At 39.6% G+C, this 14,975-nt stretch overlaps 2 protein-coding genes across 3 annotated transcripts in view; one reads left to right on the forward strand and one right to left on the reverse strand.

Moving 5' to 3' along the window:
* Positions 1–14,181, reverse strand: part of NDUFA9 (NADH:ubiquinone oxidoreductase subunit A9) — a 38,295-nt gene extending 24,114 nt beyond the window's left edge. The window contains exons 1-6 of the mRNA XM_030804875.1: positions 14,089–14,181; positions 8,841–9,011; positions 8,382–8,479; positions 5,463–5,554; positions 3,805–3,946; positions 359–461 (exon numbers count right to left, since the gene is read on the reverse strand). Coding sequence (XP_030660735.1) covers positions 359–461; positions 3,805–3,946; positions 5,463–5,554; positions 8,382–8,479; positions 8,841–9,011; positions 14,089–14,137 — 655 coding nt within the window. The 5' untranslated portion in view covers positions 14,138–14,181. The remainder of the gene's footprint in view (positions 1–358; positions 462–3,804; positions 3,947–5,462; positions 5,555–8,381; positions 8,480–8,840; positions 9,012–14,088) is intronic.
* A 21-nt stretch (positions 14,182–14,202) lies between these two features.
* The window catches only part of AKAP3 (A-kinase anchoring protein 3), a 35,754-nt gene continuing 34,981 nt past the window's right edge, over positions 14,203–14,975 (forward strand). For both annotated transcript variants that reach the window (XR_004028341.1, XM_030804876.1), the window contains exon 1: positions 14,203–14,815. The gene's annotated coding sequence lies outside the window, so the exon portion shown is untranslated. The remainder of the gene's footprint in view (positions 14,816–14,975) is intronic.

The raw sequence follows: 14,975 nt of genomic DNA on the forward strand, positions 1-14,975 counted from the left end.
GTTGGGGGTGGATAGGAGGGTAAGAATCAATAGGTATAACACAGGGGATTTTAGGACACAGACACTATTCCATGTGATATTTGAATATTTGCCAAGGTCACAGAGGTAGCTGGGCCAAGACTTAAACTCAAGTCTCTGACTCCCAAGTTCATGCTCTTTCCATTAATCTAAGTTGCTTCTTTTGATATGGAATATAACAAAGACTACATTGACTATGAAAATATAAACCTAGAGGAGAAAAAGGCAACTGGGAAAGAAAAAATATATCCTTAGTCTGTCAGAGAAAACTGTTAGCTTGAGCAACTTCAACTTGATTAATCAGTATCCCTCTCTTCTACCATTAAGAAAGAATACGTACTTGCAAAAGAATTAAGGAATCTATCCTCTCTTCCAAAGATGTCCGACGGCTTTATGATAATGGCTTCTGGAAATGCATCTCTCACTACTTTCTCTCCAACAGCCTAAACAATAACCAAACAAAGCTGTTTTGAGTTTAGAGACAAGTGAATAAAGCGTCCATTCTTTCCACTATTAAGTAAGACATGACTTGTATTTCAAAGGCGATACTTTCCTCCAGATAAAGGTAATCATGTAATTCATAAAACTCAGTTACACAGAACTTTTAAAAAATATAATCCACAAAAATGTCCTGCACCTTACAGATTTGGTTGAGTCTCTTCCCATATTTATTTTAAGGGAAGCTTACACTGAAGAAGGAGAAAAATCAAAGTAGAATTTTTTCAGCCTCCATTTTTCCTTCTATTTACAGATTCTCTGGTTTGTGTCAACTATCTAGCAGCCTGTTAGAAAAAGGACAGTATGGTGGCAGCAGGCTACAATAGTGGAAGTGTCACCAGTACCTACATATCCAAAGGAGGTTGGGAATAGAGTCACTAATCTTCCTAATCTCAACTGCTATACCATCCTTACTTGTTATCATCTACTAGCCTCCTAGGCAAGTCTTCTTGTTCGATGAAGATATCAGCACCTAATTCAGTCTTCCTTTCTACTTCCACCACCACTGGGGGTGACATGATGTCCAAGTGGGCTTGGACTTCTCAGGTTCTTGAGCTGCTCAACTCCAATGACCTCCTCTTCCTTCCACCTCTACCACTCTTAACTCAGTTACACCACCTACTATATCAACATCTGGAATTGCTCTTCTTCTGAGGTATTAAATGAAGACATCCTACTCTTGGATGTCCATTTCCTACAATTTCCAGCCTGCTTGTTCTTTGTTCATCTGCTCCTGGGATACCTGTTTCTCAACGTTCTCAAGAACTCTAGTGCACTGATTCTGCTTCCCCTGTATCAACTCTTCCGACTGTTCCTGTCCTCCCCTCTGAATTCCAGATTAGGTTCCACAGACCATCTTCTCATCACTCTCTTGCCAATATTGTAAACTACCTTGTCCCTTTGTCCTTTACTCTAGCTACTAGGCAAAATTCTAATCCTAGAAGAACTCCATTTGCCTCCCTTGGGCCAGGCACTCCCACTGCCTTGAGCAGCTGGCAGGAAAATAAATCAATAAAAATCATGAATTGGTACCACTATAAATTCATGCCTCCAATTTTAACCGGGCCCTCAACATTTCCCAAAAACCGTGTTTTCCTCTGATTAACTTACTTTCCCATGAGAAAATATGAAACACTTTCTATTCTATTCAAATTTCAGACATCCCTTTCTTTTCTCTTCCTTCCAATAAATAACTTTGCCTTCTAATAAAAGAGAAAATATAAGACAGTAGAGGAAAAACCACCTCTAGTTCTCACCACTAAATCTACAAACTCTGGAATATAAAGCACAATTTTCTCCTCCTCTCTTACCTGATGGGAGGAACAGTGCCACTTTCAATGCTTTAGAGCTCAGGTCCTTTCACTTTTTCAGGAACCTGTCCAATTTACTCTCTCTTCCACATCCTCAGCCTCACTCTTTTTACCAGCATCTCCCTACCAGCATGTAAACAATGTAGATCCTCTACCTTAAAAAAAAATACCAACTCCACATCCCCCTCCAGCTTCTATCCTCTCAGTCTTTCATCTTCTTCTTGCCAGTCAAGCTACCTGAAAATGTACCTACCCTTACCATTCCCACTTCCTCAGCTCCAACTCACTCTTCACGCACCCGCATTCTGGATTCTGCTCCAACCACTGCACTGAATCTATTCTTGATAAGATCACCAATGACCTCCAGGTCAGTAGATCCAAGGTGACTTTACAGTTCATATTTGCTTGACTTCTCAATAGCATTCATAAGTATCCATTTCCTCCTGTGAGACTGTCTTGCCATGGCTTCCCTAGCACTATACTCTCCTGGTTTCCCTTCTGCCTTATCATGTCCTGCTTAGTCTTTCTGTTTCATTGGTTTGGGTTTCTGCAGGTGCCTCCTTCTCTACCAGATTACTAACCATTGGTATGTTCTGGGCCCAATCTGAAACTACCTTCTCAATCTTCAGCCATCTTATCTCCTCCCATTACTTCAATTAACAACAAATGCTGGTAACTCCCACATTTCTGTCTCCAACCTAGACCTTTATTCTGACCTCCAGGATCAGAAACCCTACATACCAGTTACCTGGAAGATTGACACACATGTGAAATGCACCTGAAACATGAGTCCAAAACTCAATCATCTTCCATTCTCTCAAGTAAAATAGTGCTCCTCAATCTTTGCTGCACTCAGAATTACCTAGAGAGAGTTAAAAAATACTGGTGCTGAAGTCGCAACCCCAGAAATTGTTTTAATTGGTCTGGAGCACAGCCTAGGCATCAGAATTTTTAAAAGCTCCCTCAGTGGTTTTAATGTGAGACTAAGGCTAAGAGTCACTTCCCTACAGCCTAGTCCCTCTCAAGTATTTCCCATCTTATTCAACAGTACTATCATCTACCCAGTGGCTTCAGCTAGAGGGCTGGACATCTTTGACTCTTCTCTCTTCCTCACCATTGACACCTCCCATTCCCTTCCAGTCATGAAATCCTGAAGATTTTATGAATGTTTGGGCAGAGGCAGGCACAAGTATTCTCTCTCTATTTACTACTGTAGCCACAGTGCTTAACACAATATGTGATACATAGTAGGTGCTTAAAAAATAGTTTATCCAGTAAACTAATGTGGTGAGTCAAAAACTTGGAACCATTATCAAGGAACTCTGTTGTCCTTATCAGTATGACTCAAAACAGGCTTCCATATGGCAGAATCCAAATGTTAAGCGCACTGCCAGACACTGATATCCCTTCTGAGTCCCTAACAATGAACACATTTCACTTAGGTTACAGACTGACTCCAAACTAAAGTGGTCAGTCTCTAGGTATGGCATTTCTGGGAGTAAAAGGAGCGTAAGTACTATGTGAATAGGCATCTTCCCTGGCAAATATTAATCCCTGTCATTCTGAGCCTTCACATCGCCCCTTTAAGAATGGAACAAAACCACTACAATGCAAGGGGTAAGAAAGAAAGATGGTCCTTTAACCATGGTAGATGACACAGGTATGATTCCTTTGGCAGAAATCTGTGATAGTTTCTGTATAATTCAATGATGCCCCAAAGAAACTTTAAGTATCTGAATGCCAATAGTAACATGGTCTAGCCAACTCTGAAGCCCCTTAGCACAGTTCCCTGCAAACAGAAGGCAATCAATCAAAATGTCGAAACATCACACACACCCCTAGTTCTGGATGCAGGGAATCAGAAAACCTTTTAATTCTAGATATGTGGATGATAAACCCTTCTCACTGAGATCATGTTTCAAATGGGCCAAGAAACTCTGGCTCTGTGAACCACTTCCCAGATAAATTTGTTACTTACCTTATTTCTCAAGTATTTCGAAGAGCTTTTAATATTCGCATTCAGATGTGAAACATGAATGAATTTTTCAACTCCAGCTTCCTTGGACAGTTGAGCAATTGCTTGGGGAATCTTCACAAAAACATCCTCAAAATCAAAGTTTCTGGAAGAAAAAAAATAAAAGGATTGGTTAAGAACTCCACACACAGGATCTCAAAGCTTTATGTGATAAGCTGGTTTTCATAACAGTACTGAAATTCATACTACTTAAACTTTTAAACAGCAATGATTTAACTTAAAGCTAAATTTGGCCAGGTGTGGTGGCTCATGCCTGTAACCCCAGCACTTTGGGAGGCCAAGGCGGGTGAATCACTTGAGCCCAGGAGTTCAAGACCAGCCTGGGCAAAATGGTAAAACCTTGTCTCTATTTCTAAAACAACAATAAAAAAAAAAATTTTAATTTTTTTAAGCCAAAATTATTTTTTAAAAAAAGTTGACAGCTCTGCGCACTATCATTACTCTACACAATTTAAGGCCTACTCTAAGTTAGAAATCCAGTATACAGCCGGGCACGGTGGCTCACACTTGTAATCCCAGCACTTTGGGAGGCCGAGGCGGGCGGATCACGAGGTCAGGAGATCGAGACCACGGTGAAACCCCGTCTCTACTAAAAATACAAAAAATTAGCCGGGCGTGGTGGCAGGCGCCTGTAGTCCCAGCTACTCGGAGAGGCTGAGGCAGGAGAATGGCGTGAACCCGGGAGGCGGAGCTTGCAGTGAGCCGAGATTGCGCCACTGCACTCCAGCCTGGGCGACAGAGCGAGACTCCGTCTCAAAAAAAAAAAAAAAAAAAAAAAAAAGAAATCCAGTATACATCATGTTCTGCATTATCAGGGAATCCTGAGGCTGAGGCCCTTTAAAGAAACCTGGCTATACTGGTTGCTGAAGTGTTAGGAATCACTTCTTACCCCTGGGACTTTGTTTCCTACAAGGGAAAAAAAAGAAACTAAAAACAAGTCAGTCAATAATTTCATTCAGTAACATTAACTAAATGTTTACTCTGTACAATATACTATGTTAATCATTAGGGGTGATAAAAAGTTGAATAAGACCCCCAAGTCATCAAAGAATTTATAAAATATTTGATGAGAAGACATATATTAAAAAACTAAGTCAAACTTTAACGCTAAAAAAAGAGGTGCAAACGAAGTGTTGTGGACTATAGGATTGAAACATTATTTGTTAATAAACAATCCACACAAAGAACTGTTCAAATTAGTCCTCACGCCATCTCCAATTAACAATGCAGAAAAGACATCTACAACATTGTCTACACAAGAAAAACCAATGTTCAGCTTGCTAAACATCAGAACAGGCAAAATCCTATTTCTTAACCCCATCCCATAGGGACTGATCCAAGTACAGGACCCACACCAGCCACACCAATACCACATACTGGCTTTTTATGGGCAGTATATCACACTGCTGACTTATACCAGACTTAATGTCAGCTACATCTCCTAAGGGGTGTCACTGGGTATGCAAGTGGTTGTTCAACCAACCCTTATTCACTAATTGAAAATGTCACTGTGATAGCTGGCTCATAGAAGGTGCCCAACAAAGGTCTATTAAGCCCTAAGTAAGACTTAAGCAAAGAAGAAATGAGAGTCAAAGACTTACTTGGTTTCCCAGTCTCGTCCAATAAGATTGATGACCACATTGCTGTGTTCCACTACTCGTCGGATAGAATCTTTATCTCTCGCATCCCATTCCTATGATAGCAGAAAGCAATCAGATGAAAACACAGGGGTATACCTCAGCATTCAACACTTCTGCAGCCTCCTCAACGCAAGTTTCAAAATGGGCCATCTGCTGTAGTCATAATACGGTGCCATTTCATCCAAGCTCCACTTATTACAACAGAAATGATGTCTCGAACTCCCTGCTGATTCCCTCACTCTTTTGGAGACAAACAGGTAGAAGTACACTTTACTCAGGTAATCAAATGACAGAGCTAAAAAGGAGGCTATTGCTTTTTAATGGATCATATTAGTTTTTGTCCACCCAACTACTCCTTACTAAGTTTCAAAAGAAACCCAGGAAACCAAGTCTCCAATCCTGAAACACAGACAAAGAAGCATGGAGCATTAGGGAGATAGACTTTCCCTTCTTGACAGCAACCACTTACAGACTGAAGATAGGAAGAGTGTCTTTTAAAAACTAGTGTTAGTTGGGGCCATTCATGACTATTTTCTTATCTCTTTTTAATTCTTTCCTCTTTTATAACCCCAGATCTAGTCATTTCTACATTAACAACATAAAAACAAGAGTGAAAGAGAACTACCTAAAACTTCAGGGTGAGCCAAGGGCAGGTTTCTATAAGCATTTCAATGGAAGACAACAAGTAATAAGAATTTCTTAGCACCAAATAATAAGTGCATATGCATGGGTCAGTGCAATAGGAAGGAGACAGAGCAAGAAGGGAAAAGAGAAAGAAAGTGGGGATGAAAGAGAGAGAGAGAGAACTAAAATGCCTGTTTAATTTAGAAAAGAGAAAACAAACTATAAAATCAGATTCAAGAACAAAAAGATGAAGCCCCAGCAGGAAGAACCAGTTAGGACTGATGATAGAAAGTGGGTTAAAAGACACAGTCTAAACAGTGGCTTTGGAGTCAAACAGACAGGAATGCAAATCCCAGTTTGGCATGTACTAACTTTGTACAAATTATCTCTTCACACCCCACGTAAAATTAGAAAACACAACTTACCTCATGAGGTTATGATGATGATTAAGTGAAATATACATAAAATCTACAGCAATGAATGATGTAATAAAAGGAAACCAAATTTTCAGGGATAAGGCCCAAGGGCACACAGTCAGGTGGGCAAACCAAATGGACATTCAGACAGCAGTTGCAAACAAAGACTACAGTGGGGAAATCAGCACCTCACACCCCAAATAGTCCTTCTCGAAAATAAACACATGAACAAACACTAAACATATAAGCCTCTGAGTTCCCTGTGGTCTTGCTCATCCAAACGTGCTCAGAGCACAGGTCAATGCTAGACACTCAGGAAATAAATCTCTGCAGAAATAATGGAATAGATGTCATTTGGTTCAATTCCAATGGTTCAAAAGTTTTCAACTATCACTTTTTAAATACTTCAATTTTGAGGCTCTGACAAGGTGACCAACAAACTTAAGGCACAAGGAACTATGAATAAGCTAAGCTTCTGTAACTTTAATACCAAAAAGTTACTTAACAGTAAGATTTTGGAGAAGAAAAACATTTTGGAAATAAGAAATTTCTGATATAAGTATTACACTTAGCTTGTGAACACTGAGTCAAGAATAAATGAAAATGTGAAAATGAAATGAAAACAAATCAAACTTTAAAGGGATTACAAATAATCTGTATGAATATTACCAGAGATAGTAAGGATGTTTAGCACATATTTTTTAAAAGAGAAAATGTATAACTCCATTCCTTACTGGACAATACAAGTAGGAAGTCAGCTATAAGATCAGTAGATTTAAGCATCAAGGCTCAGAGAGTATAGCAATCAATAGCTTGGCTGCAGACATTTGGGGCAGCACAACTCTTTGTGGAAGAGGCTGTCCTGTGCTCTGTGGGATATTTAGCATCCCTGGCCTGTACCTAATAACCAGGATGGTTCCCCAATCACTGTGACAATCAAAGAGTTCTATTAATCACTCCCTTAATGGCCCTCCTGTACCGTCTTTCCCCTGCCTCACCCCACTGGCAACTACTGCCCTAAAGGAAGAATCTGTAGATTAAAGGATGACAAAGGGGATGCTCAGAAAGGACTGTTCTAAGTTAAATCTATACTAAACAACCAAGTTATAAAACACCCTATTTGTGATTTTTTTATGTTTATAGAGCGCTATCCAATAGAAATATAACATGAGGCACATGAGTAAAAAAGAAACAAGTAAAATTCATTTTAATAATATATTTTATTTAACCTAATATATCCAAAGTATTATTTTAATATGTAACGAATATAAAAAATTATTAATGATGAATTGTATATTCTTTTCTTCATACTGAGTCTTTGAAATCTGGTGTATATTTTATGTGTACAGCATATCTCAATTCAGACCAGCCATATTTCATGTGCTCAGCAGCCACATGTGGCCAGTGGCTACCACACTGGACAGCACAGGTCTAGAGCAGGGGTTGATAAACTATAGTCCATAGGCCAAATTCAGCCTGCAGCCTCATTTTGTAAATAAAATTTTACTGAAATGCAGCCATGCCCATTTGTGTACATATTGTCTATGGCTACTTCCAGTTACAAAGGCAGAGCTGAGTAATTATGACAAAGACTCCACAACCTGCAAAGCCAGAAGTATTTACTATCTGTCCCTTCAAAGAAAAAGTTTGCCAACTGCCAATCTAGAGCTTGCATGACAAAGGAGATCGCGGAACCTAGCTGAAAGAATGACCTGGGAATAGAGGATGCCTTTGGTCCATTCTGGGAAGAAATTACTGCTTTATTATACTGCCGCTCACTCCCAAAAATGACCTTAGTAATTTATATTTGTCAACTTCAATCAGTCATAAAGGCCCTTACCAGAAACAGAAGCTGGCCCAGGTCACCCATGGGACGAAGGTGCATGATGTCATATGTATCACACCGATAAGGTATGATTACCTGTGACCCCATGCGTCCTAAAAGAGAATGGATTGAAAAAAGGATCAGTATTAACATAATGTGGATATATTATACAATTGTGACTTGGTAAATATTTAGATTCTGGTATGGTATGTGAATTGATATTATATTTGACAAAAAGAATATTTTGCCATGCTAAAGATGCCGTAGCTTTTCAGAGTCCCTTATTCCTAACCTAATAATTCCTATATAGGAACATGAGTGTGCTCTTAATGTCACAACAAATAAAAATTACATACATCCAAGATAGAGGAATTCACAATACTGTTAAAATGAGGAGAAACATAGCTCATGCTTCTCATCAGGCAATCCTGATCAATGGCAATGGAGCATATGAACTCAAGGAACTTTACTTACCAAGGTGGTTGACAACATATCGCCCCAGGAATCCTGTTGCTCCAAACACAGTAGCCACAATCCCACTGACTGAGGAACGTCCACCTTTCCCATGAGGTATGAGGGCATGATGAAGCTGGCGACAGGGTGGGCCGTGACACACAGATGTGGCTATTGCAGTAACGGCAGAACCTTAAACAAAACCCCAAAGTATAAAAGCATGGCAAATATTAATATTTTTAAAACTGTGAACACAAATAGCTCCTTTCCCTAAAATCTTGTAACATTATTTTGCAATCAGTACTTTAACAATTTAAGTATCAAGGGCAATAATAAACACAAACTACAACATAGAATCCACAGGACATGAGGAAATATACTCCCTACCCTATACAATGTAATTTACCTAAGAAGATAAGTCACATTTTTTAAAAAACACATTAAACAGTCACAAAGTAGGAAAGTATAAGCCTATATGGTAAAAGGAACTGAGAATAAGTAATAAAGAAGCAATAAATCACATTACCATGAGGAAGTATTCCTGGATAAAATGTTTTGAGAAAGGTCTTAAAGAGGAAAAAAAAAGAAAGGATAGCATCCCATGAGGAACACATCACAATGCAGAGGTAGCCTACAGCACAGGGCATCAGCAAAAGACTCTCCTGGAACAGAATCTGAAACTGGTGACTAATGAAAAATAGTTGATGATATTGGTCGGAAGCAGATGATTATTAGTACAGAACATGAAAAAAAAAGAATGCAGTTCAATAGTTCAGACTTACTATAAAACCACTGAAGAACATCACAAATAATGATAAATGGAGTGAAGTGCTTGAGAAAAGATGTTCTGACTTTTAGAATGCTTAACAGCAAGAGACTTGTCAAACATTCCACCATTTCTTTTTCATCAACTGAGGTTCTTGGTAGTAGAATGAACCCTTAAAGTTCATGTACCAACGCTTACATCTTCTCTACAGCATGTGGGCAAAGAAATCATCTGGCTTTTGCCTGAACACCTGTGGAGTTGGGAAACTCACTACTTCCTGTAGCGGCCCATTCTGCTTTGAGCCATTCTAACAGAAAGAAAGTTCTACCACAAGGGGAATCAGTGACTGCTTCTCAGAAGTTTTTATCCCTGTGTTTCTCCAGAATGACAAAGAACAAGTCTAATCCCTCTTCCACAATTAAGTGTAGCAATTATAGCCCGACTAAATATTTTCTTCTCCAGGTTAAACATTCCCCGTCCTGTCAAATATTCTTCATATGGCAGGAATGTGAATCTCTTTTGGATACACTCCAGTTTTCAAGTTACTTCTAACTCCTTAGAATAGAATTTTAGAGCTAGCTGCTCAACTTTCATGTTAAGTAGAAACAAAAAGGTTTAAAGTGCTAACGCACTTCTGCTCCAATCAATGAACTTCGGAGCTTAGCATTCATGCTTTGTACACTTGGGAGAGGTGAAAGACACAAATAGGACTTACTTTAGAAAATCTGTGTTTGTTTCTAGGGATGACTTTCAGGTGGCATTCTGCCCAAAGGCCATTGTTCTTCCCTATCCAAAAGTATGGAATTGGAGAAATAGCCTAGCTCACTGATAGTGACAGAAATTAAAAGTAAACATCATGGACCACACACATCATAATAACAAAATAATAACATCATATTAACAGCTACCTTTACAGAGCTCTTGGCAGGTGTCCAGCATTATTCTAAGTGCTGCATAGGTATTATCTTTTTTAATGCTATCTTTATCACCACTTTATGGATAAGGTTAGTGACTAGCCCAAAGCACTAGTAAAGGAGATTAAAAAGAGGTCCCATGAGGTAGGAGAAAAACTCAGAAGGAAACAGAATCTAAAAACCCAAAAAAAGAAACTGTTTCAAGGAGAGAATGGTTAACTTTACCAAATGCTGAAAGTGAAGTGGGAAGAGGACAAAGGACCACAGAAGCTGGAGGATGTGGCTGTAGGTGGCATAAATAAGAGCAATTTTATTGGATTAGTGGGACTGAAAGCCAGACTGGAGCAAACAAGAGAGGCTGTGAGGCAAGGAAGCAGATGAGGAGTATGGACAATCCTTCTGAGAAAGGAGAAATGGGACTAGAGAAACACAAGGACAGGGACAGGTTTGTTTGTTTGTTTGTTTGAAATATGAGTTAACATTTATGTGCTGATGGAAATGACATGATTTCCATGGTAGAGGTAGAAAATTACTGATTCAGAAAAGGGACTGAATAGTTGAGAGAGGATGAGACTGAATGCAAAGTGAAGGAACTGGCCACGGATTGGAACAGAAGGAGCTCACCCACTGTAACAAGAGAAAAGGCAAAGAATTATCACATATCAACTATTAGAGTTTATGGTGGGAAAATGACTGTTCTCATCTGATTCCTTGGATTTCTCTGTAAAGCTGAGAATCAGACAAAAGCACATGTTAGAGGTTTTAGGAAACTCGCTAAGTTAAGTAATGATTATGGAGACAAGGAAACCAAATTTCCTAGAAAAATGTAGCACTGAAAATCTACCTGAGATTTGTATTCATGAATTTAAAATAAGGCCAGTTAGTTTGAAGTTTTCCCTAGCCCCGTTCTCCATTGCTCAGTAGCAGGCAGCAAATTACGTGGAAAGTTTTGTTTAATCAGGGTCAATGTTTTTTACGACAATGGGAGTTGGGCTGGGGAGTTGAGAATGCACAAAAGGGAATGATAAGAGTGATGAGTAAGGAAGTGAGGACATAGGATAAGACAGGGAAAAGATGGCAGAGTCAATGAACTGGGAAGAATTACTTAAGTTAAGGAATTAATACCTCAAAGGACTGTTAAGAGGATTAAACATACATAAACCATGTAGCACATTACCTAGAGCACATTAAGCATTCTATGAATAATAGTTGCTTTTATTACTTTGAAATTTCTCAGAAGGTGATGTCACACTAACCTCACATGGCTATTTGTTTTTTTAATAATTATGGGCCCAGAATTATTCTAGAAACTGTGACTATCACAGTAAAATAAAAACCCTGGCTTCATGAAGCTCACAGTTTAAAGGGTTGATGACAATAACATATGGGCAAGCATCTGTCACAGTGCCTTGCAAATAGTAGGTGCTCAATAAATATAAATTATTACTCTCTTTGGTTCCAGCCTCTCCACTTTCTTCCATTTATTATGAGTACTATTAGAAGAACAATATTCTATATTAATTATATATTCATTATATTTCTCTGCTTAAAAACCTACATTAGTTTCCTACTGCAATACCCAAACCAATAGTCCAGACATATTTGCTTGCACACTGCATGAATTTTTTTATTTATTTAAAAAATTATATGCATGTTCTATGTAGTACCAATATGATATATACATTATAAATCATATATTACTTAGTGTATGGCATACAGTTTAAACTACATAAGTGTTAGCTATTATTACTATAGAAAACAATTTTTAGGAGTTCTAATATTGTATTTCCATAACTTATTAGGTCCTCTTGCACAACTCCCTTTGGAAACTACCAGTCTAAACTCTGCTTGGCTTTCAAAGGTCTCCATTGTCTGATCCCATCTAACACATTCAACCTCCTTTTCCACTATCCCAGATATACAGGTAGTCATTTCACTGCCTCTTGAATACCTCATGACTCCATTCTCATCCACTTGTCTTTGCCAGAGGACTTTCCAGATCGTAACAGCCCTAAAGAGATCAGTGGGAGCACTACAATTCTCCACTGGTCTTCCAATCATCCCTCAGTACCTCAAATGATACTAATCTTTCCCTTTTATGATTTCCTGTGATACTTAATAGTCTTGCCACACTTAACTATATATAGTTGTCTTACACAGTTCTGTCCTATAGTGTGTGGATTATGTTACATACTAGACTTGCCTCTACAGAATTTACTCAAAAACTTACTTTACCAGACAATAACGCAGAGTGGTTAAGAACACAAGCTATGGTGTCAGTCAGAGGAAAGTAAGTTAAAAGAGAAAATTAATAAAAATACCCAGAACTGGAGATTGCAGATAGCAGGTACTCAATAAACAGTGATTACCATTCACAATCTACATTATGTCATACAATTGTAATAGTTTAACAAGAACCAGCAAAATGTCTTTGCAAAGACATTGTGACTACAAAACCATCCACTATAAGTGATGTGCAGCACCACCTTCCCAGTGGTATGCAGTTCTACCCAAGATGGAAAACAACAAAAAAGGATCCTCTAAACACTCCTAATTCTTGCCTCAGGCTGAACATCGAACCTATCTGTGGTGCTTTTAAAAATTTAAGGTGCAAGGAGATAATCTCACAAATTCTGACTCAACAGCTCTACACTCAGTCCTCATTTCTAATTTTTACAAAGCTTTACGAGTGATTCTGACATGAGCCAATTTTGAAAGCAAATGATATTCTGTAACGACTAAAATACACTAAGAAAAAAATACAATTTTGGGGGTTTGATTGGAATATGTTTGTGGAAGAGTAGAGGGTGAAAGAATAATGATGAAGTGTAACCGTATTTCTAATTTCCTTGCTTTTTAGTGAGTGGAAGGACAAATGTATGTTTTCAATTTGAGGAGTGGGAGCAGATCCAATCAGAACAGAAGGGAAACTAAATAATGCTAACAAATTCTAACATAGCCTTCATTCTTCACTTTCCTTTCCACCAAGCTCCTGACTCTTCTCTCCTCAAACATCACTCTCTCCCCCAGACCCCAACGCACTCTGCCCAACGTTCTACATCCGTAGAGACGCTTTTGGGTAAAAGCATACTTTTATAAATATTAGCTCATTTAATCTTATCAGAGACTCCCTGGTATTGTAATATTATCATTTCCATTGTGCTCATGTGAATTGAGACCCATTAAGGGTTTGCACAAGGTCATAAAGTCAATCCAAGAAAACCTCTCGCCACTAGCCTTTTTTCCGCTCCCTTACACATTTCTCCCCCCGCCCCACATAAATATTTCTCATAAACCTAAACCCTTACAACCATATCAGAATTCTGATTCTCTCGATCCCTAACGTGCCCCCCGCATTCTCCTCTTCGCTTACAGCTGCTTAAGGTCTTTTGTCCCCTCCCAAGGTGGTGCACAATTGAATGTGAGCCGGGGAAGAGGAAAGCAAAAGGAGAAAGCAGACTGAAGCAGCTCCAAACCTAGAGAAACCAGAGTGCCTAGGAAGTTGGCGTAACCGCTGCAGCACGGTGCCACTCCCAAAACCTTAGGTCCCCGTCTCGGAATCCCGATCAGGGGCCGCCGTTACACTTACGTGACATTGAGAGGACCCGGACGACCCGGGACTGTGCTGCAGCCGCCATCTTTTCCCACAATCCCCCACGACAGCGTTCCCGGCTGGCTACGGCTGCGAAGCTGGGTCAAAACTTACCTTCCTCGCCTGTCTGCGCAGGCGCTAACCAGGAAAGGAAGGTTTCGGGTAGATTGTTGGTTAAGAAGAAAGCTGGGAAAGTAAAGGAGAGGGGGAAGAAAGGAAGTGAAAAGACTTTGGCTGTTAGAATCTCAGATCTGGAATAGGCTGTATATAGGCTGTTTATAATCTCTAGTTGCCGAGGAACCTGAAGTTCAGAGTTAACCAGTGACTGACTCAGGACATGCAAAATGGCAAGACCCGAGGTAGAAGAGCTTACCTTTCCTGACTCTCAGTTTCCTGTTCCCTGAAAATGTCAGCTAAGCTGGCAGCCCTGGTGAGTCCGGGGAAAGAAGGAGGCGTAGCCCTCAGCGCTCAGGAGGTCCAGGGCCCAGGAGAGAGAAAAAGGGGGACAAGGACGAGGGCAAAAGTGGAGAAGAGAAACCAAAATAGGGGGTGTCCCAAGTAAATAAACGTACGTCGAGCCCGCCAACCACATTCTCTCATAGGGACCCTTGCGCCCGCTGTTCGCATTTCCCGGAATGCACACTCAGGTGTCTGCACCAGCTCAAGTCTCTGCTCAAAAGTGACCTCTTCGGATAAAACTTCTCTGACCATCCTATCCAACGTGGTAATTATTCCACCAATTTTTGTTTTAGGTTTATATACCAAAGCACTTATCACCAACTGGCATATGAATCTAGGAGTTCTTAACCAGAAGTGTGATTCATGAGTGGGCTTCGAGAAATCTGTGAACTTCCCGAAATATTATGTAAAATTTAGTGGCCATG

Source organism: Nomascus leucogenys, chromosome 23, assembly GCF_006542625.1.
Source record: "Nomascus leucogenys isolate Asia chromosome 23, Asia_NLE_v1, whole genome shotgun sequence".
NCBI classification, from domain to species: domain Eukaryota; kingdom Metazoa; phylum Chordata; class Mammalia; order Primates; family Hylobatidae; genus Nomascus; species Nomascus leucogenys.